Genomic DNA, 21,878 nt, shown 5'->3' on the forward strand with positions numbered 1-21,878 from the left:
TAATTACAAAGCAAGTTCTTGGTGTAAATAACCTATGTGGGCGTCAAGTCCAGTATCATCTCCAAATAAATTAATTTCTTTGAAAGATAACTAATCGCGGATTGAAGATTCCGATGAAGAATACGCTAATAACTTCGTTCCCTACAACGCGGGAGCCACATAATAATTCGGAATGACGTGCATCACACATGCTTCCGGTTTCTGGGATAGGCAAAACAGGAAAATAATCTGCAATCTACGTCCGCAGCAAGAACCCTGTTTGGAGGGACTACGAGGAGGATGACAGTAATGCAGAAAAGGCGCTGGCTGCTGGCAGAAGGAACGGCTTTCTGACCGTCTGGTTCGCCGACCGTGAAGGAGCAGCGAGCAGGACCGATGGAGGGGGCGGTGCTGTATAAGGACACGGCGGGTCCGTCTTCCAGAAGCAGCCACGGCGGCAGCACCGCTGCACCATTACTTCTGCACTTCCTGTAGCTATCACGCAGTCTGCACTACATGTGGTAAGATTGCTCCGTTAAATTTTATAAATAAAACAACGAAGGACGACTTCGGTGTAAGAGTTGTGACAAAATGACATTCATCTCAAAATATGACGAAAGTAACTTCCGCATGATGTGTCACGGACAAGTAACACAACTCTACGAAATTTGAGTCATGCATTGAAAAAGCTACTATAGTACAACGAAGGTAACTGACAGAGATAAGCCGGTCGCTGTGGCCGAGCGGTTCTAGGCGCTTCAGTCCGGAACTGCGCTGCTGCTACGGTCACAGGTTCGAATCCTGTCTCGGGCGTGGATGTGCGTGATGTCCTTAGGTTAGTTAGGTTTAAGTAGTTCTAAGTCTAGAGGACTGATGACCTCAGATGTTAAGTCCCATAGTGCTTAGAGCCATTTGAATTTGACAGAAATAAGCAATGAGACAAACAGAAGTGACACTTTTATTCAAAGACAAGAATTACACTGATGTAACTGGGATACCAGTTCGATTTTGCACAGAGTACGCGAAGGAACTTGCCCCCCCCCCCCCCCCCTCCTTGCAGCGGTGTACCATAGGTCTCTAGAAGAGCGTAGCGTTCCAAAAGATTGGAAAAGGGCACAGGTCATCCCCGTTTTCAAGAAGGGACGTCGAACAGATGTGCAGAACTATAGACCCATATCTCTTACGTCGATCAGTTGTAGAATTCTGGAACACGTATTATGTTCCAGTATAATGACTTTTCTGGAGACTAGAAATCTACCCTGTAGGAATCAGCATGGGTTTCGAAAAAGACGGTCGTGTGAAACCCAGCTCGCGCTATTCATCCACGAGACTCAAGGGGCCATAGACATGAGTTCCCAGGTAGCTGCCGTGTTTCTTGACTTCTGCAAGGCGTTTGGTACAGTTTCCCACAGTCGTTTAATGAACAAAGTAAGAGCATATGGACTATCAGACCAGACAAACTGTGTGATTGGATTGAAGAGTTCCTAGATAACAGAACGCAGCATATCATTCTCAATGGAGAGGAGTCTTCCGAAGTAAGAGTGATTTCAGGTGTGCCGCAGGGGAGTGTCGTAGGACCGTTGCTATTCACAATATACATAAATGACCTTGTGGATAACATCGGAAGTTCACTGAGGCTTTTTGCGGATGATGCTGTAGTATATAGAGAGGTTGTAACAGTGGAAAATTGTACTGAAATTTCAAACACGAAAGTTTCTCCCTGTGGAGGATCTATGTGCAAACATGTGCACATGTTCACAGCGTCTGAGAAATAGGCGGGGTCCAAGCTGACAGCCTGTATGCCTTTTTCCCCCTAGAAATCTAAAAATAAATAATCAGATATCAACTGGATGTTTCATCATCGCAGGCAAAGTAGGAATCACAGCTAGATTTCTGAAACTTCTCTGCATCATATCAAGCTCGTTGGTCTCCTGGTTAAGACTCTAGACTAGAATTTGGAAGTAGTGGGATTCGAATCCCGGTCCATACATCCTTAATTGACTGAGCTTGCCCATTGCGGATATTTTAGAACCTGTGACTGTTAACTGAATGTAAACAAATGAAACTGCGACCAGTTACTTTTTTGAATAGTTATTTATTATTCCATAAACCGGTTTTCGAATCTTTTCAGGTTCATCTTCATCTCAAGAGTAAGATGAACCTGAAAAGGTTCGAAAACCGGTTCATGGGATAATAAATAGTTATTCAATAAAGTGGCTGTTTGCAGTTTTATGTATTTACATTCTTAACTGAGTATTAGCGAACGCAACAAAGAAGTTATAAAGCAGAATGAGATTTTCACTCTGCAGCGAAGTGTGCGCTGATATGAAACTTCCTAGCAGATTATAACTGTGTGCCGGGCCGAGGCTCGAACTGGGGACCTTTGTCTTTCGCGGGCAAGTCCTCTACCAACCGAGCTACCCAAGCACGACTCACGACCCCTCCTTACAGCTTCAATTCTACCAGTACCTCGTCTCCTACCTTTCAAACTTCACAAATCTCTTCTGCGAGCCTTGCAGAACTAGCACCCCTGTAAGAAAGGGCATTGCATGGCTTAGCATGAATTTATTCGTTTGAGAACTTATTAACAGCTTCTTCATCATGAAAAAGAGCCAGGTAGAAAATGTGAGGGAGCAAAAAAGTAAACCAAAGACGTGCTTTGGGTGCAAAGTACTTTAGCACTTCTCAGGGGGCATACTGGGAACGGGGAAATAAGTACAATCCTTGTGCATGGTGTTCGGAAATTACCGTTACAAACTTCTAGGACTTGCAGAGGAGAGTGAGCACATAACATTTTGAATAGGAACCTATGTCCGGAAACGTTCTACGACAATTTCAGTTCAGATGTTTAACTCACCCACTTCTGCTTGACGGAAATGCATTAAGCGTGACGTAGTATAATTATTAGGTAGACTAACAATTCGAAAAGAAAATAACGAAACATCCATTTATCGCTTGGGCACATTTGTTTCTATTAACACTTAAACATTACGTGTTCACATTATTCCAGAACAAAAAATAACCCAGCATACTGTACGTACAGAACAGTACTGATGGATTACAACAACGGTTCGATGTGGCGACCACCAACGTTGTTTACAGACATCGTATCTACGAAGCATGTTCTGGTACATACTCTCCATCCCACCTGATGTCTCTTCAGTTTCTAGTCCAGTGTCCAGAACTCGTGTCAGCGGATCTTCCCCTATCTCTATAGGAGCCTCGTAAATTAAACTTTGCTTACGACGCCACAAGAAGTAGTCCATAGGAGTTAAATCCGGCGATCTCCGCGGCCACGCCGTTGGACCACCTCGGCCTATCCATCTTTCACGATATCGTCTGTTGAAATGTCTCCGGGCCGAACGTGAGAAGTGAGGGGGTGCACAATCATGCTGGAACCACATTTCATTACGGATATTCAGTGGCACAGCTTCCAAGAACGGGTCCAGCACGTTTTGTAGGAAGATCAACTATGCACGACTAGTTAGCTTGAGTAGAAGCAGACGTGGATACGTTCCACGTCTGAAACAAAACCGTCGTAGAACGGAAACGGTGCGTTACCGGACATGGATTGCTATTCAATATATCATGTACTCCTCCCCTCTAATAGTCCTAAAGGTTTGTAACGCGATTTTCCGACCACCCTGTATTTTCCTCAAGAATCCGCCGCGAGTGGGACAAACTTACATTTCAAGTACAGAACGCATGCTGGAGGCGATGAAAAGTCGCTCTGAACCTTGATGTAAGATAAAAACGGTCAAGCATATTGTGAAATGATTTGTTCAGAAGTAAGAAACAAAATAGAACAGAGAAGCACTTGAGGCACCTTTGAACGTTCCAGGGAATCGTGTACAGCTGCTGAGATGCTCGTAGATTAGTGACGTACGGAGATCACTCAGTGAAACTCCACCACATAAATGCCCTCTAGTACTATTTAAAATTCTAAGACTGTAAGTCAAACATTGAACTTTAAATTCTCAATCGGCACCTCAATTGCCGTACATGATCGAAAGGCGCGCCAAATATTTCTCTAACTTGTTTTCTTTCTTGCCTTTAAACAAATCATTTCACATTATATTTGATCACTTTTTTTTTCAATTTTCTTCTTTTTTTCAATAACATATTTAAATTTGGGTCGGTATTCTATTATTATTAAGAGAATACTGATCAACAAAAAGGAAAACAGTTTCAGTTTATGCTGCGAATTGACATCTTTTGACGCTGCTGCTGTTCATAAATATTTCAATTTTCCCTCAGATCACGAAGTTTTCTCTAATTACACTGATTATTTTGAAGCAATTAAATACTTTTTTCAAAACTATACTACACACTGGTCAGTTTGATACCCCGTTTGCCGGCCGGAGTGGCCGAGCGGTTCTAGGCGCTACAGTCTGGAACCGCGCGACTGCTACGGTCGCTGGTTCGAATCCTGCCTCAGACATGGATGTGTGTGATGTCCTAGGGTTAGTTAGGTTTAAGTAGTTCTAAGTTCTAGGGGACTGATGACCTCAGAAGTTAAGTCCCATAGTGCTCAGAGCCATTTTGATACCCCTTTTGTCCATTCCTCACTCTTCGTTTCGCTATGAAAATTTGGCCAAAAATCCTTTGTGTAATATCTAGGGAGTCATGTTTTGGTTCCGCTCAAACAATTGACCAATATACAGGGTGAAAAGCATTTAAACCGACAAACTCTGGGAGGTTGTAGGGGACATCAAAACAAATATTTTTCCCTAATGTCACTTTTTGCTATGAGGATTAGTTAAACCGGTAGAAGCCGTATTACGCTCTTCAGTTGTTAGAGGCCGTATTACGAACTTCAGTTGTTAGAGGGCGTATTACGCTCCTCAGTTGTAGGCAACTGCTGTCCACCAGAGTAGTAGTGGATTGTCTGTGTTTACTCATGGAGCGATACACCTGGAGTGTGTACACTGATATGGTTGGTGTGATCTACGTAGCGCACCGCAACAGACGAGCTGCACAGCGGTTTATCAACAACAATATCCTAATCGCCGTATCCCGCATCATACGACCTTTGCTGCTGTCTACCAACGTCTGCGTGAGACCGGGTTATTTTGCAGATTACCTGTACAGGGACGCCGTCGCTCGGTAAGAACGCTGCAATTTGAGGAAGCTGTCTTGCAGCATGTGGAGCGGGATCCTTCAATCAGCACTCGTGCAATTGCACGTAACATGGGGACGAATCAGACGAATGTAAGAACAGTCCTTCGAGAGCAATTGTTACGTCCATTTCAAATACAGCGTGTCCCCAACCTGGAACCAATTGATTATCCACCCAGTGCACAGTTTACGCAGTGGTACCTGGAACAGTGTGAAATGCATCCTACATTTCCATGCTCTGTGTTGTTTACCGATGAAGCAACGTTCGGGCGTGATGGAGTCTTCAACATGCACAATTCGCATGTTTGGAGTGAGGATAACCCACATGCCACAGTTACTAGCGCTCATCAAGTGCGGTTCTTCGTTAATGTGTGGGTCGGTGTTGTTGGAGACTGTATAATTGGGCCGTATCTGCTACCTAGGCCATTAAATGGCAGGCACTATTACAATTTTCTCGCCAGAGTATTGCCAGAATTGTTGGAAGACGTCCCGCTCGCTACAAGACAACGCATGTGGTTCCAACATGACCGGGCGCCGACACATTTCAGTCGTCGTGTGCGTCGATTCCTGGGTCGACGTTTCCCAGAAACGTGGATTGGCAGAGGTGGTCCTGTACCATGGCCTGTTCGATCCCCAGACATGTCCCCTCTGGACTTTTTGTGTGGGGAGAGATGCGCAACCTTGTTTACGCAACTCCTGTTGCATCACAAGAGGATCTGGTTGCCTGGATAGTAGCAGCAGTAGCAGCAGGAATAATTCAGGGTACTCCTGCGGTTTTTGCCCGTGTCAGACAGAGCATGATCCGACGGTGTGACCTTTGTTTCAATGGAGCCATTTTTGAAAATCTACTGTAATTGAAATTGGCTTGTGTTAAGGACTTGGAAGAGCAGTTTAACGGAATGGACAGTGTCTTGAAAGAAGGATATAAGATGAACATCAACAAAAGCAAAACGAGTATAATGGAATGTCGTCGAATTAAGTCGGGTGATGCTGAGGGAATTAGATTAGGAAATGAGACACTTAAAGCAGTAAAGGAATTTTGCTATTTCGGGAGCAAAATAACTGATGATGGTAGAAGTAGAGAGGATATAAAATGTAGACTGGCAATGGCAAGGAAAGGTTTCTGAAGAAGAAAAATTTGTTAACATCGAGTATAGATTTAAATGTCAGGAAGTCGTTTCTGAAAGTATTTGTATGGAGTGTAGCCACGTATGGAAGTGAAAGGTGGACGATAAATGGTTTAGACAAGAAGAGAATAGAAGCTTTCGAAACGTGGTGCTACAGAAGAATGCTGAAGATTAGATGGGTAGATCACATAACTAATGAGGAGGTATTGAACAGAATTGGGGAGAAGAGAAGTTTGTGGCACAACTTGACTAGAAGAAGGGATCGGTTGGTAGGACATGTTCTGAGGCATCAAGGGATCACCAATTTAGTATTGGAGGGCAGCGTGGAGGGTAAAAATCGTAGAGGGAGACCAAGAGATGAATACACTAAGCAGATTCAAAAGGATGTAGGTTACAGTAGGTACTGGGAGATGAAGAAGCTTGCACAGGATAGAATAGCATGGAGAGCTGCATCAAACCAGTCTCAGGACTGAAGACCACAACAACAACAACAACAACAATGTGTTGTCTCTTGGTCATAAAAAATGGAAAAGTGTTCGTTGGTTTAATTAATTTGCCGCCAAAGAAATCTTCCTCTACCAGTTTAAATTCTCCTCATAGGGAAAAATGACATTAGGGAAAAATATTTGTTTTGATGTGCCCTAAAACCTCCCGGAGTTTGTCAGTTTAAATACTTTTAACCCTGTAGTGCCTGCAAGGCGTCGGAAGGAGCAGTGGAATATAAAAGCCTCCATTCAGATTCCACAGTACGGGAAACGACGTGTAGGCAAGCGATAGGCCACAGCAAGGGCAGTTAGTTTACTTATTCACGTTATGTTTGATTACAGCTCCTTGATTCTAACCCTGAGGAATCATCACGCTCCTCGTGTTGAAGACGTCGGGTCTCCTTTTGGACGAATGTTATGGTAGTTCCAATCTCTGTCAGCGGGATGGCGTGCCCTCGTTGCGTTGTGTTTCTGGGATACTGACCTTTCCGTCCAGCGTGGCGGAGGGCGGCAGCCCGTTGCCGATGTACTCCACATTGTTGGCCTGGCTGTCGTAGTTGGATTGGGCGTCAGCCAGCTGCACCGCCAGCACCAGCGCCACAGCACACACCACTCGAGACATCTGCAACACACGCACAAGCACACCTGTAGTAACAGCCTTTGTCCTATCGCAGACACTGCAATATCGAGAAACGGTGCTAAAAAACTAGATTAGAATGAGGACTATGACACAAAAAGAGATTTCACAGTATTGTGAAAACAGTGACATCCACGAACTGAGTAATTAAGCATCCATCACACTCCAGTGTGTGAATGTACTCTCTGTAATTCACTGGAAATTTGGCAACTTTCTGCTTAGTATTACGCCTCAAAACTTGAATTCTCACACCTACACGCCTTTAATAACTTAAATGATTCCACCGTTACTTAAATCAATATTATCTGAATATCTAACGTCTGCCATCGAAATTCTAAGACTAATGATTATTTAACAGATGTCTTACATTCTACGAAGTTCACTGTATACGAGATACCTCGCTGATTTACGAGGGGCGTTCAATAAATAATGCTACACTTTTTTTCTGCAAGCAGGTTGTTTTTAATCCGGATTCCAGTACACCATACTATTCCCCACTCTTTCGGCTCCAAAATCCTATTTTTCAAAATAATCTTCGTTCAGTGTGACGGCCTTACGCCACCTTGTATTGTATTGTATTGTATTGTATGTTAACCGGGGGCCTAGAAACGACGGAGAGGCTCCGTCTCCGCCGCAGCCGCAGTGGTCCACTTCACCCCTCTGCCGCCCCACGCCGAACCACTCTTTCAGGGTTATTGTGCGGTTAGGCCCCCAGTTGACCCCCCCCCTTCCCCCCCAAGGGAACGTCTCACATAAGACGGGTGTAACCCCTATGTTGGCGTGGTAGAGTAATGGTGGTGTACGCGTACTTGTTGGCGCAGCAATCGCCGACATAGCTGAGGCGGGATAAGGGGAACCAGCCCGCATTCGTCGAGGCAGATGGAAAACCGCCTAAAAACCGTCCATAAACTGGCCGGCTCACCGGACCTCGACAGAAGTCCGCCGGGCGGATACGTGCCGGGGACCAGGCGCTCTTTCCCAATCCGGAAAGCCGTGAGTTAGACCGCACGGCTAACCGGGCAGGCTACGCCACCTTACTGGGATGGCATGTACGGTTGCGTGGTACTACTCTACTGGTTGACGTTGGAGCCAACCTTCGACCGTAGATACTGATAGACTGGTCTTGCTGTGCAGAAGCTATAGGGCTGGTGTGGCTCCAACATAAACCACGTGACTGTTGGCAAAACGTGGCGGGATTTCAAATCAGCGGTCTGCCATCCTATGTTTGTATCGTATTGACTGCCAAACGCTTCCAACAAAAATTACGTTTTTATTTGCGAAAAATTATGTCATAACTACATTTGACCTGGATTTGTTCACAGTACCATTTATAAAATCTAACAAATACATCGAACGCCCCTCTGGTGGGCAGCGGGACGAAATTACTATAAACTATCAATTAAAGTAAAATGTCGTTAAAATTCTTTTAAACAGTAAGAGTGGGCTCGTGTCAAAACTTTAAACATTGGATTCGCCGCGTTTTGAGCTCTAGTCACTTATAAAAGAAAATGGGATATGGGAATTATGTCAACTATAGGTGCCAAAATTGTCGACTTTAGGAGCGGGTCCATTTTAGAGTATCAATTTTAGGTGCACTTCAGACGTTCAGTTCCCACTATTTTTACAAAACTTTAAACTATCAGTTTTAAAAAAAATGATATTTTAGATGAAAGGTGAGACTTCGAAGTTTCAGAAAATGATTTTGGAGCCTACATTTATTTAATAGTACAGGGTGTCCGAAAAGTCTTTCCATGATTACGTAAATTGATAACTCAGGCTAGAAGTAAGATACAAATATGAAACTGGTGTCTAATTGTTTACAAACTCTCATAGTTTTTTTCACACATCAGTAAACTTGCACTTCCATTCATGCCCAATGACGGTACACGTCGATATGACTTTGCGGTCGAAATGCTATCACGTATTGAGGACGATGGTGGTTATCTCAGACGAATTGCCTTTTCCGACGAAGCGACCTTTTTTGTCAGTGGAATAGTGAATCGCCATAATGTACGCATTTGGGGTTCACAACCCCTGGCGAGGTCATGGAGTGCACCAGAGGCAGTCCAAAGGTGAATGTTTGGTGAGCGCTATTGCACGATCGAATTATCGGACCATTCTTCTTCGCTGAGGCTACCATCACATCTGCAGTGTATCTGGACATGTTGCAACTGTATGCTGTTCCTCAGCTGCTTCAGTATCACCCCGATGTCTTGTTTCAGCAAGACGGTGCACCGCTTCATTGGGGTTTGGACGTCCGTGCCTATCACGGTATGACCTTTCCTGGGCGATGGATTGGTCATGATGGGCCAACGGTTTGGCCTCCACGCTTTCCTGACATAACTCAATTAGACTTCTTTTTATGGGGTTATGTCAAGTACAAGGTCTACCGAACACGTGTACCAAATCTTGAATCCCTGCGGCAATAGATAACCACAGTCGTTGAATCGATCCCTCCAGTGATGTTGGCTAATGTGTGGACGGAAATTGAATATCGTCTAGATGTGCTACGTGCTACCAAGGGTGCTCCTGTGCGTGTTTACTGATGTGTGAAAAAAACTTTGATAGTTTGTAAACAATTAGACACCAATTTCATGTTTTGTATCTTACTTCTAGCCTGAGTTATCAATTTATGTAAACAGCGAAAGACTTTTCGGACACCCTGTATTAGAAGGTAGAAAAAAATTCTCTCCATGTATCGACTATAGGTGCTCTTACCTTATTATAATTTCATTTGTATATACAAAAAGGCGCGTATGTGCAGATGGCTTAAAGTTTTTCCGTTTCGGGGCCTGTATCCAAAGCTGCCTTCGATTTTCATCCTTAGGGAACCTACGAGTAGGAACGAGAAACAGCTATACTTACTTCTGTAACCGAATTATCACAGATACTTTCCAAAATGTAATATGAGTCTGACTTTACAGGCATCACTTTCAACGCTTTAATTTACGCGATACTCTATTTCAAGTGTAAAAAACATATAAAAGTCACATCAGCATATTTCAATAAACGCATCTGCATTATCATAGAAACACTTACACGTGAAATGTAATGCCATTTCCCCCGACAAAATGCTGAGTACAGCCATAAGCGCTACTCGAAACAACCATGTTTTGCCAACATTCGCGTGACTTTAACCCAGAGATGTTGGAGGCACGAAAATGACGTCAGGGCCAGTCTATTATATTTATGGTCGAAGGAGCCAACGTCTCGCTGCATCAATAACCTCACGATCAGTCTCGTAACGCGCAGGCGATTCCGTATAGATGATCCTTCGTTGCTCTTTATGGTCTTCTGTTAGGCGGCGAGGAACCCAGCGGGCACACACCGTTGAGTACCCCAACTGGTTGACTCGTGTGTCAGCACTACCAACAGAGACGGCCAGCTGAGCAGCGAGGTGATTGATTGCGATCCATTGATCACCTCGAATGTGTGTGTCCGCACGTTCCAGCATTGCAGGACTCACAATTGTGTGCGTCCGACCGGCACGCAGGAGATCGGACAGGTTTGTGCGTCCTTCTTGCGATGACGACAGACGCGTCGCCCAACGACTCGCCGTGCTCTTATTCACTGCTAGGCCGCCGTTGACATTCTGCAAGCGCCTACGAATATCTGCGATGCTTTGATTTTTCGCCAAAAGAAACCCAATGACAGCTCTATGCTTGGGACGCACCTCCGTTACAGATGCCATTTTAAAGGCTATGTGTAGTCATACAATGAAGGCTTTCACGACCGGATGGTACAGTAGTTGATAATTCTTCTGGGTTATATGGCCGTGGTCCATGGAATTCTTCTATTTCTAACGTTTCGTCCAATACTACGTTGGACATCCTCAGAGGTATGGCTGGTCCTGCTGAGTGCTGCCGACTGACGAGTCGGGCGTCGGAGAGCGGCCTAAATACCGAGGAAAGTGGGCGTGGTCTAGCTTGCACATAGTAGCAGAGAGAAAACTAGTCAAAGATAAATTGTAACTATCGATAATAGTCCGTCATAGATAAAAATCACTTATCGATTCTGTAACGCCACTGTCCATATCTCGCTTAATTTCAAGGCCTCTTCTTTTCTATTAAAATTATCTTCATGTTTATAAATTTCAATAGCCTCCCTATACAGTCGTGGATAATAGTTCGTGGTAGCACTTAAAACTGTAGTTTCAGAAAACTTAACTACATGGGCACCTGACTGAAGTACATGTTCCGCAACGGCCGATTTATCTATTTTTCCCAGTCGGCAAAGACTTTTATGCTCCTTTACCCTCGTATTCACACTTCTTTTCGTAGTACCAATATAGATCTTGCCACAAGTACACGGAATTTTATACACACCGCTAGATGATAATGGTGGCCTTCTATCTTTAACAGAACGAAGTACTTGTCCTATTTAGGTTTGAATACCGGTTTCACTTTGTGTTTCAGCAAAATTTTGCCGATTCGATCTGTAACCTTACTAATGAAAGGTAAAGACACCGTGTTCTTCCATTGCTGTGTACCATCCTTGTCCTTTGACCTGCTGTAATTAGGTCTTAAAACTCTATTAATTTCTTTGTTTGAGTACCCATTCTTTTCGAAGGCCTGTTTCAGATGATTCAGTTCCGTATCCAGATGTTCCGGCGTACAAATCCGTTTTGCCCTGTCCACTAAACTTTTGATTACACCTCTTTTTTGTTGTGGGTGATGATTGGAGTTCTTATGTAAGTATCTATCAGTATGTGTGGTCTTCCGAAACACTTTATGTTTTACACTGCCATCGGTCTGTCTCATGACTAACACATCGAGGAACAAAATAACCTGGTCTTTTTCCACTTCAATGGTAAACTTTGACTAGTTTTCTCTCTGCTACTATGTGCAAGCTAGACCACACCCACTTTCCTCGGTATTTAGGCCGTTCTCCGACGCCCGACTCGGCAGTCGGCAGGACTCAGCAGGACCAGCCATACCTCTGAGGATGTCGAACGTAGCATTGGACGAAACGTTAGGAATAGAAGAATTCCATGGACCACGGCCATATAACCCGGAAGAATTATCAACAGCTATGTGTAGTGCCGCCACCCATCGGAACTTCATGAAACTATAGGGGCTGAAGTGGGAATATTCCACGGTGTCCGCAACAATTCTGCATTTTTTCAACCGGAATTGGCCGAGGACAAAAAGTGTTGCCTTACTTATTGAACGCCCCACGTATATCGTACATCAACTAATAAAAGCCGGCCGCGGTGGTCTAGTGGTTCTGGCGCTGCAGTCCGGAACCGCGGGACTGCTACGGTCGCAGGTTCGAATCCTGCCTCGGGCATGGGTGTGTGTGATGTCCTTAGGTTAGTTAGGTTTAAGTAGTTCTAAGTTCTAGGGGACTTATGACCTAAGATGTTGAGTCCCATAGTGCTCAGAGCCATTTTTTGAACTAATAAAACTCAACGATCTCCCTAAATTTTGGGACGTCTTCCCATCTGTGCTGTGACTTGAAAAATCTTCCAGAATATCCTTGCTTCTTGCCCCATTCTGCTGTTACAGCTGCACCACTATTGTTAATTAGGATTTATTTATTTATTTATTTTGTTTATTTAGTTATTGTTCCGTGGGACCAAATTAAGGAGAAGACTCCATGGTCATGGAACGAGTCAATACATGAAATTATAACACGATAGTAGAAACACATAAAATGAAATATAAGAAACATATTCAGGCGACAAGTCGTAAGTTTAAATAAAGAAAATCAACAACGTAACATTGGAATTTGCTTAATTTTTCAGCTCTTCCAGGAGCTCCTCGACAGAATAGAAGGAGTGAGCCATGAGGAAACTCTTCAGTTTAGACTTAAAAGTGTTTGGTCTACTGCTAAGATTTTTGAGTTCTTTTGGTAGCTTATTGAAAATGGATGCAGCAGAATACTGCACTCCCTTCTGCACAAGAGTGAAGGAAGTGCATTCCACATGCATTTTTGATTTCTGCCTAGTATTAATTGTGTGAAATCTGCTAACTCTTGGGAATAAGCTAATATTCCTAACAACAAACGACATTAAAGAAAATATATACTGTGACGACAATGTCAGAATTCCCAGACTATTGAATAGGGGTCGGCAAGAGGTTCTCGAACTTACACTACATATAGCTCTAACAGCCCGTTTTTGAGCCAAAAATACCCTTTTTGAATCAGAAGAATTACCCCAAAAAATAATACCATACGACATAAGCGTATGAAAATATGCGAAGTAGATTACTTTTGTTGAACTGTCACTTATTTCAGATACTGTTCTAACGGTAAATAAAGCAGCATTTAGTTTCTGAACAAGATCCTGAAAACGGGCTTTCCACAACAGCTTACTATCTATCCGAACGCCTAGGAACTTGAACTGTTCCGTCTCGCTTATAATATGCACATTATGTCTCATCAGATTATCGGTTCTTGTTGAATTGTGAGTTAGAAACTGCAAAAACTGAGTCTTACTGTGATTTAGCATCAAATTATTTTCCACAAGCCACGAACTTATTTCATGAACTACATTATTTGATACTGTTTCAATATTACACACAAGATCCTTCACTACCAAGCTGGTGTCATCAGCAAACAGAAATATTTTTGAATCACCTGTAATACTAGGAGGCATATCATTTATATAAATAAGGCTGCTAAGCTCGTTCTGAGAGGAACGGGATTAAAATCCGCTCCAGGCCAATCATTGTTGACATTTTTTCTAAAGCACTCCAGCCAATAATAGCGATGATATCTTCCTACACCATTATCCAAGTGAACTAGTGTTCTGTCCGTGTCTACTTCCTAGTTAAACTTCATCTGTCCTTTGACTGCAACAGCATCTTCCTTTACTAAGCATTTTGATATATACGCACACTTTACATCCTACCAGAATGACGGTATCTGTGTCTTCTGTCGATATGTTAGAAATCAATCAACATAAAATAAATATTTTCAGTCCACCGCTATGTCTCTTCGCATCTCTTTCCTTGCGTTGCCTGCCATCACGAATCTGGGTTGTTGTTATCCGGTCCATTCGCCCTGATTACTGTAATCCGGATTCCTGGAGATTATATGTTCCAGCTAGCATTCCTATGTCATCGACTCAATCGCTATACCTTAACTGAATTGAAAGATGTTCCAAAACATGCCCAGCGTACCTTGTAATTTACTGCGACTGATAGTAATATGCTTTTTCGGTGTTTATAATTTCATTATATGAGTCCTGGAAAGTTTTCTGTATAAGGCCACACTAAGGTGTCAAAGTCTCTGTCTTTAATGAATTTACTGTCCTCGAATGTTAATTGCTAGAAATGTTTATTACAACGCTATAATGGACATGAGTAATTTTACTGCTTTGTGATCCTGGCTAGAACGCCTGATGCTGCAAGAAGTTTCAAAATATCTACGACAAACTTCAGGAATGATAAGTCCTATAGACGAAAGGTTCCTGTAAACGCACGTCAAAGGAAGCGTTGTTACTAAATTGCACGTTAAATGGTTAGAGGGTATATAGTAGCCACGTGACATAGAATGCTCAAAGTATCCCCATAAGCAGCAATGGAGCGTCAAACCGTCTGATGTTGCCTGACCTTGTCGAACAGCTGAACGAGCGTTTTTGATACACTGTTCCACGCTCTTTGTGTCAGTAACCAGAGTATCATAAGTCAAATGTTCGATGTGCCCGTGCAACTGAAAGTCCAATGTATTAAGGTCAGGAAACCAGACACGCCAGAGCACTGGACATCGACTCCCGAGCTTCTGTTTTGAGTAAATGTACAAAAATCAATGTCTGTAGAAAGTAAAGTGCTCTGAGGCATGTACCATATGGTGGGTCGAACTACGAGGGTCATATTTCGCACTACTGCTCGTAGTTTCTCCACCAAGAATGTGAGATATGCCGGTTCTTTCTGTCGTCCTAGAAACATGCATTGGTTGATCAGGTGAGTGTGGATAATAGTTTGACGTTTCGTGACAACCACACCATGGCGATTAACACCTTTCCTTGTGTGAATGACATGTAAGATTATAAAGCAGTTTCATTCAGATACGGCATAGTCGGCGAATAAAACGGGCTGCAAAAACGGTAGAAACGAAGTGGCCATGTGAAAGAACCCGTGCATGGAAAGCAGCCATGCTTCCTGTGCTCTTTGAGATATATGAGTGTAGGACATGGTTTTATATCGTTCACCCCAGACATACGTGATTTACGAGCATTTCAAGAACTAATCTCTAATATGTCCGGTTTTAATTCGTTTCTCCCGGTTGTTTTTTTTTCTTCTTCCTTTTTTCTCTTTTTCTGAACTGTGTGATGACTAATCTCAATTTCTCTTAAGCAGATGGCGTTACGACACTGTCATTTTATTGCAGATTCTTCGTATAGTTTCTTAATGTTATACGTTTCAATGCCATTGCAGTAATCAGGGGGAATATTTTCATTAGCGACGCCTATCTGCCCAGTGTCATGGAGCCGTCGCCTTTTCTCGAAGTTGTAACGACCTTGGCGACTTAAGTTTCTCCGTCAGTATTTAGCGTGATGTATCCTAAATGTAAGATCTCAAGTTGGTCTTTGCAAAATATTTTACAGTGGCTTAATTTTCCAGACGCCTAACTTGTGCATCCTCTCTCAACGCTCTCTGATAGAATTTTCTGACTGGCCGTATCCTTCTTTGCAAGGCACGTAATGAGCTACTTCAAGGTGTTTTCGTTCTCACAATTTTTTTTGCAGTTACTGCCTTTTTTGAGCATGCTTTTTTACTCTCGCTAGTTCAACAGCTTTAAGTGCACATCACATCCTGTTCCTTGCACGACTAGTAACCCTAGCTCTGCTCGTAATACTTCCCAGTTAGGTTTCTTATACATGCGTTGTCCCTTGGATTCGCGTTCTCATACAGCGATTGTATCTCATACTTCCGGGACTATAAGGTTATGACCGCTCCTTGTGATGCAATCTGTTACTACCCATAATTTGATTTTTCCATCCTCGTATCTCTTCGGCAGCCTTAGATTTGTATCGCTCTCCAACTCAGCCATGTTTTGGAAGTTGGCTACGTTCCCTGCCCTGTTTATTTTTTGCAGGTCAAATTCATCTTCTGCAGCCAAGTCTCTTGCACGAAAAGGATGTCGCTTTGTTCTCGACTTGACTAACTCAGCACCATTCACACGCTACAAGCTACCTGTCTTGTTGAACGTACCCTACTCTTGCCCTTTCACAGCTGTGTCATTGCCGCTGCACTTCGCATGTGGTGAACGTGAATAGACGACAGATGCCATCTGTGTATTACACATAGAGGCATATTTGCTCTGTCTGATGTGTACAGTGGTACAATAGCCTTCACAGCAAATGCATCACCGTAGTATGTTACGGAAGAGATACAAGGTGCCACATTTTGTGCAGCGCCTGTGCTTCACTACCAACTTATTACGTTGAACATACGTTCGTAAGAATAATGGTTCTTCTGCTGATACTTGGAAACAGCCTCACCACGACGATTATTGCAAAATGCTAAGAAACACCCTGTGTATTACTGAAACCAAAGAGCAATCAAAACTCTATCAAACCATAACTGCAATTCCTTGAGAACGCATTAGAATTGTTTTAGAACGGCGAATTATAATAAATATTATGTCCGTCGATAAACATAATCGACCGAAAAGTTTGATACGTTGAGTGATGGTTCACATCAATCTGTAGCTTCCTTGGAATCTGTTGTGACACGGATAAAGGCTTAGAAAAAAAACCGTGGTGCTGGAGCACGCCCCCGCGGCAGTTGTCATCTTCAGTAAAACTTTTCCTGATTTGTGACCACGCCGTCATGTTGTTTTATAGAGCAACGTTACGATCACTGTTAAAAACGGCTTCCATCAGAATGGTACATATTTCTTCTGGGCTATTTTAACTGGTGGTATTCATCCTGTTAACACTATATATTTCCTGAACATGGCACTATTCCATCGATAAACAAGAAGCCCTGACTAACGCCACTTACAACAGGAGGCGAAATGTGAATCAGTAAAACATCACGATGACGCAAACACATCCCCATATACCTAGAAACGTTTTATAAATGATGAAAAAGCTAGTTTAAAACAGACGTTTCCAACAAACTATTTTTATTGCACTGGGAATGTTCAAATGTGTGTGAATTACTAAGGGACCATTCGTGGGCATGAATGCTTATGCTACTGACCTGTGAAAATTAAAATCAAGGAATTGCAAAAAATAATCAAACGTCATTGGAGGCAGGAAACAAGCTCAGATAGGACAAACCGAGCGAACTTGGACTCACAAATCGAGTCAGATATGCAAAGAACTTGGCAGTATGAACCCACTTATCAGAATGACGTTGCATCTTCTCCGGCCTTGGTGCACGCACTGATTCGATTGGAAACGGTGTCATAAGGCCGCTGTTTCCTTTCCTGAGGCGCACAACTGTTATAACTAGTTCAAATGGTTATGAAATCTTATGGGACTTAGCTGCTAAGGTCATCAGTCCCTAAGCTTACACACTACTTAACCTAAATTATCCTAAGGACAAACACACACACCCATGCCCGAGGGAGGACTCGAACCTCCGCCGGGATCAGAGTTCATGAGTGCAGCGCCTTATAACTAGTCATTGATACTTTGGATACAGTCTCTGGCATTAAATTCACGTCGAGCTGGTCCCACACATGTTATATGTAGGACAGATCTGCGGATCTTGCCACGGGAGTACCTCAACATCATGTAGATAGCTCATAGAGACACGAGCCATGCGTGAAGGAGCATTATACCGTTGAAAAATTGCACCATGATACTATGGCGTTGGAGGTTACACATGAGGATGCACGATGTCCGTGACGTACCGTTGTGCCGTCAGTCACTACTAGACGTGACCTGAAGCCATACCAAATGGGCCCCACACCATAATGCCAGGAGTATCACCGGTGTGCCTTTCTAAAACATTGGGAGAATGGGACCTGCCCCCAGATCGCTGTCATACTCGCCGACAATGGTCATCCGGGGTAGTGCACAACTGCGATTCATCACTGGACACAATGCGATGTCACTGATCGGCAGTCCATGCTTCCCAGTCACGGCACCACACCAAACACAGGCGTGTGAGTTGTTGTGTTAAAGGCAGCCTACGCATGGGACGGTAATTCCCCAATCCGGCTGTTACTAGTCTCCGAACAATGGTACAGGATAACACAGAATGATGTAGGAAGCTCATTACTTGTCCTCGGATGGTAGGCGCAGATGTGAAGGAGTTACCATGTGCTTGGTGCACTATCCGGCGATCCTCCCATGTGGTGGTGGACTGGAATCATGACGACGAGTATGGTTCAAATGGCTCTGAGCTCTAGAACTTAGAACTAATTAAACCTAACTAACCTAAGGACATCACACACATCCATGCCCGAGGCAGGATTCGAACCTGCGACCGTAGCGGTCGCTCGGTTCCAGACTGTAGCGCCTAGAACCGCATGGCCGACGAGGAGTATGCCAGCCCCCACATTCCCGAACAGTCCAACACTGGACCACTGTCTTATTCGAATGTCGCACAAACATGAATATTGCTCGATTCGACCAGTTAGCCAAATGGTGACCCACAAGCAGACCCCTCTCAAACTCTCAAAAATGGTTCAAATGGCTCTGATCACTGTGGGACTTAACTCAAACTCTGTCAGGTGCTGATAACGCTGTCTCACACACATATGCACCATCTCAGTGACCTTCACAGCGATCACACATCTGTCGCTGTTCACGCCCCTTATTTACTGTACCAGACTTGGTAACAACACTAAACACGACCAACACTAATGCACTCTGGTGGATGTTCTACCTGTCAGAGAATTGCAACTGTAATAATGTACATGCCACCCGATGGTGTATACGTTGTAAGTAGCCTGTTTAGGTTTTTATGTTGGTAACGCCACGTAGCGCTCTGTGTGAAAATCACTGACTGTGCTGTGTGCAGTCTGTGGCTGGTTGGACTCATTGTTGGAATATTCGCTTGTGTAGTGTTGGGCAGTTGGATGGGAACAGCACGTAGCGTTGGGCAGTTGGAGGTGAACCGCCAGCTGTGGTGGATGTGGAGAGAGAGGATCTGGACGTGTGTCCGCCAGAAAAAGGAAATTTGTAAAGACGGTTGTCATTAATTGATAGATATATATGACGACTTTTGAACATTATTAAGGTAAATTCATTGTTTGTTCTCTATCAAAATCTTTCAATTGCTAACTATGCCTATCCGTAGTTAGTGCCTTCAGTAGTTAGAATCTTTTATTTATCTGGCAGTATTGGCGTTCGCTGTGTTGCAGTAGTTCGAGTAACTAAGATTTTTGTGAGGTAAGTGATTCATGAAAGGTATAGGTTATTATTAGTCAGGGCCATTCCTTTGTAGGGATTATTGAAAGTCAGATTGCGTTGCGCTAAAAATATTGTGTGTCAGTTTAGTGATGATCAGAACAAATAAAGAGAGAACTGTCGGAGTACGTTCAGTTTTACTCAGCAGTCTTTGTATCAAATAACGTAGAAGTTTACTAGCACAGCCATTCATAATTTTTCTAAGGGGACCTTTCAACGTGCACGAAGTTACATTGACTTCCGACCATGTCTTGCGGATGCTTCACTTTTTTATTATGCAGCGTACACTGTCACAAGCTGAAACACAAACTGGAAGAAGCACGTCAAGGCATTTCGCATACACTGTCTGTGCTGCACTTAGCGCCCCGCTCCGCATCGGAGTTGCAGAATTTAGTCGCCGGCTAAGATTGGGGGTAGTTTTCTCTTCATGTATTACGCCTACCGTTTCAGCACGTTGCGTGTTATGTAGTACCGGAGCCAGAGCTAATCACATAAAACAGCGTTATGAGGCTGCAAAAGGAGAGACGGAAATCTAGGCCGCTTGAATACTGGCCGAAGGACGCGGTCGGCACGTTGGGAGTAACAGCTGAGCAGCTGTGCTACTGACTAGCGGTTCGTGACTCCCTTACCTCAACGGCAGCACTCGCGAAGCCTGAGGAGCTACATACAGAAGTACCAACGTGACCCAACACTCCTACAGATTGCCTTCGAAACTCCAGGTTAAGTGGTCGTGATTGGCGGCAGCCTCGGTTCTAATTACGTATCTAAAGAAGCGTGAACTGCAGCAAGGTGCCGTACTCTCGCCAGACCCCTCACAGTACAGTACGGAGCACCTAATGCACTCGGTGAGGATGAAATACACCATAGAAACGTGCAACAAGCCAGAAATACTGAAGTATTTCGTTAAACGCTGACGTGTCAGATTGCTGAGCCGGTCGTCAGAAAACTGGATACGTATCGGTAGCAACCAGATTCAAATACCGATACGCGAATTAGGATTTTGAATTTCGTGTTTTCCATAGATTTTTCCAGGCAGATGTCGGAATGGATCTTTCAGCTTCTCACTTTACATGCTTTCTTCCGAGCAGGCAGTCAATAAAGTTAGGGTTATATCTCACATTGCTGTGAGGAACACTGCACTGTGAACAAACAATCTGTGTTCATATCCGTTATGCTCACGTAAAGAAGTCTGCAAAAGAATATTTTTATGTTCTTGCTTTCTCGAGAGAAGAAAGGAAAGAAAATTATTTATTATTACACTTTATCGTAACCGTGAATAGTGTGTGTCAAATAAAGTAAATACGGTATTCGAGAAGTTCCAACTGAGAACCGTTTAATCAGCTGAAGTATTAAAAGTATTAAAGATTTGTTTAGGGAATTATTACGGCATTGACGTCAGCGATGTAGAAAAATAACCGAAACCCAATGTGAAGATGTCTGGAAGACGTAGATAAACACTCTATTTTCGGTCCCCTAAGGTGGCGTAGTGGTGAAGGAAGGAATATTAAGGTTCAATGATGAGGCCATTAGAGACGGAACGCAGGTTCGGATAGGGGGAGAATGGAGAAAGAAATCGGCCGAGTCATTTTCAAAGGATATATGTGTTAATTCATTTCGGAAAACCTAAATCCAGCTGGCCGGTGGAGGATTATACTTGCCATCCTTCCGAACGTGAGTCCATTGTGTTACCCATTGTGCCACGTCGCTGCACAGTTGTGAAGATTCGCATTCTGGAAGCGTGGATTCCTGTCCCAAACCGGCCAATCTGTTTTGGATTTTCCACGGTTTCCTTATATCCCTTCATATGGCTTTTGGTATTGCTCTTTTAAAAAGCTCGCGGCCGAGTTAGGTTGCTTCTATGATTCTCTCGTGACTTCGACATCGACGGGGCGTTAAGCACTTATCTTAGTTCTTTCCTTTGATACTGTCTGTCAGGTGTTAATGGTTGCAGTTTCATGCCTCGTCGACATAGCTATCATTGGATAGGGATTAATAGCTCAAGCTGTCAATGATAAGTCAGTACATCGACTGCGGTGTTGAAGGAAGGAAGAAACCATACAGACATTAATTTGAAGTGATTTAGGGAAACCACGAAAAGCATTAAGCTGAAAAACCGAACTGGTACTGCTCCTCTTGAGTACGAGTGCAGTATCTTAGCCGCTGGGTCATCACGGTCAGAAAAATTGAATGGGAGCACTGGAAAATATCTTCTG

General features: G+C 43.6%; 1 protein-coding gene across 2 annotated transcripts in view; it reads right to left on the bottom strand.

Moving 5' to 3' along the window:
• The window catches only part of LOC126183619 (uncharacterized), a 182,052-nt gene that overhangs the window by 14,693 nt on the left and 145,481 nt on the right, over positions 1 to 21,878 (bottom strand). For both annotated transcript variants that reach the window (XM_049925736.1, XM_049925737.1), the window contains one exon: positions 7,194 to 7,331. In XM_049925736.1, coding sequence (XP_049781693.1) covers positions 7,194 to 7,331 — 138 coding nt within the window. The remainder of the gene's footprint in view (positions 1 to 7,193; positions 7,332 to 21,878) is intronic.

The sequence above is a fragment of the Schistocerca cancellata genome, chromosome 4 (genome assembly GCF_023864275.1).
Source record: "Schistocerca cancellata isolate TAMUIC-IGC-003103 chromosome 4, iqSchCanc2.1, whole genome shotgun sequence".
NCBI classification, from domain to species: domain Eukaryota; kingdom Metazoa; phylum Arthropoda; class Insecta; order Orthoptera; family Acrididae; genus Schistocerca; species Schistocerca cancellata.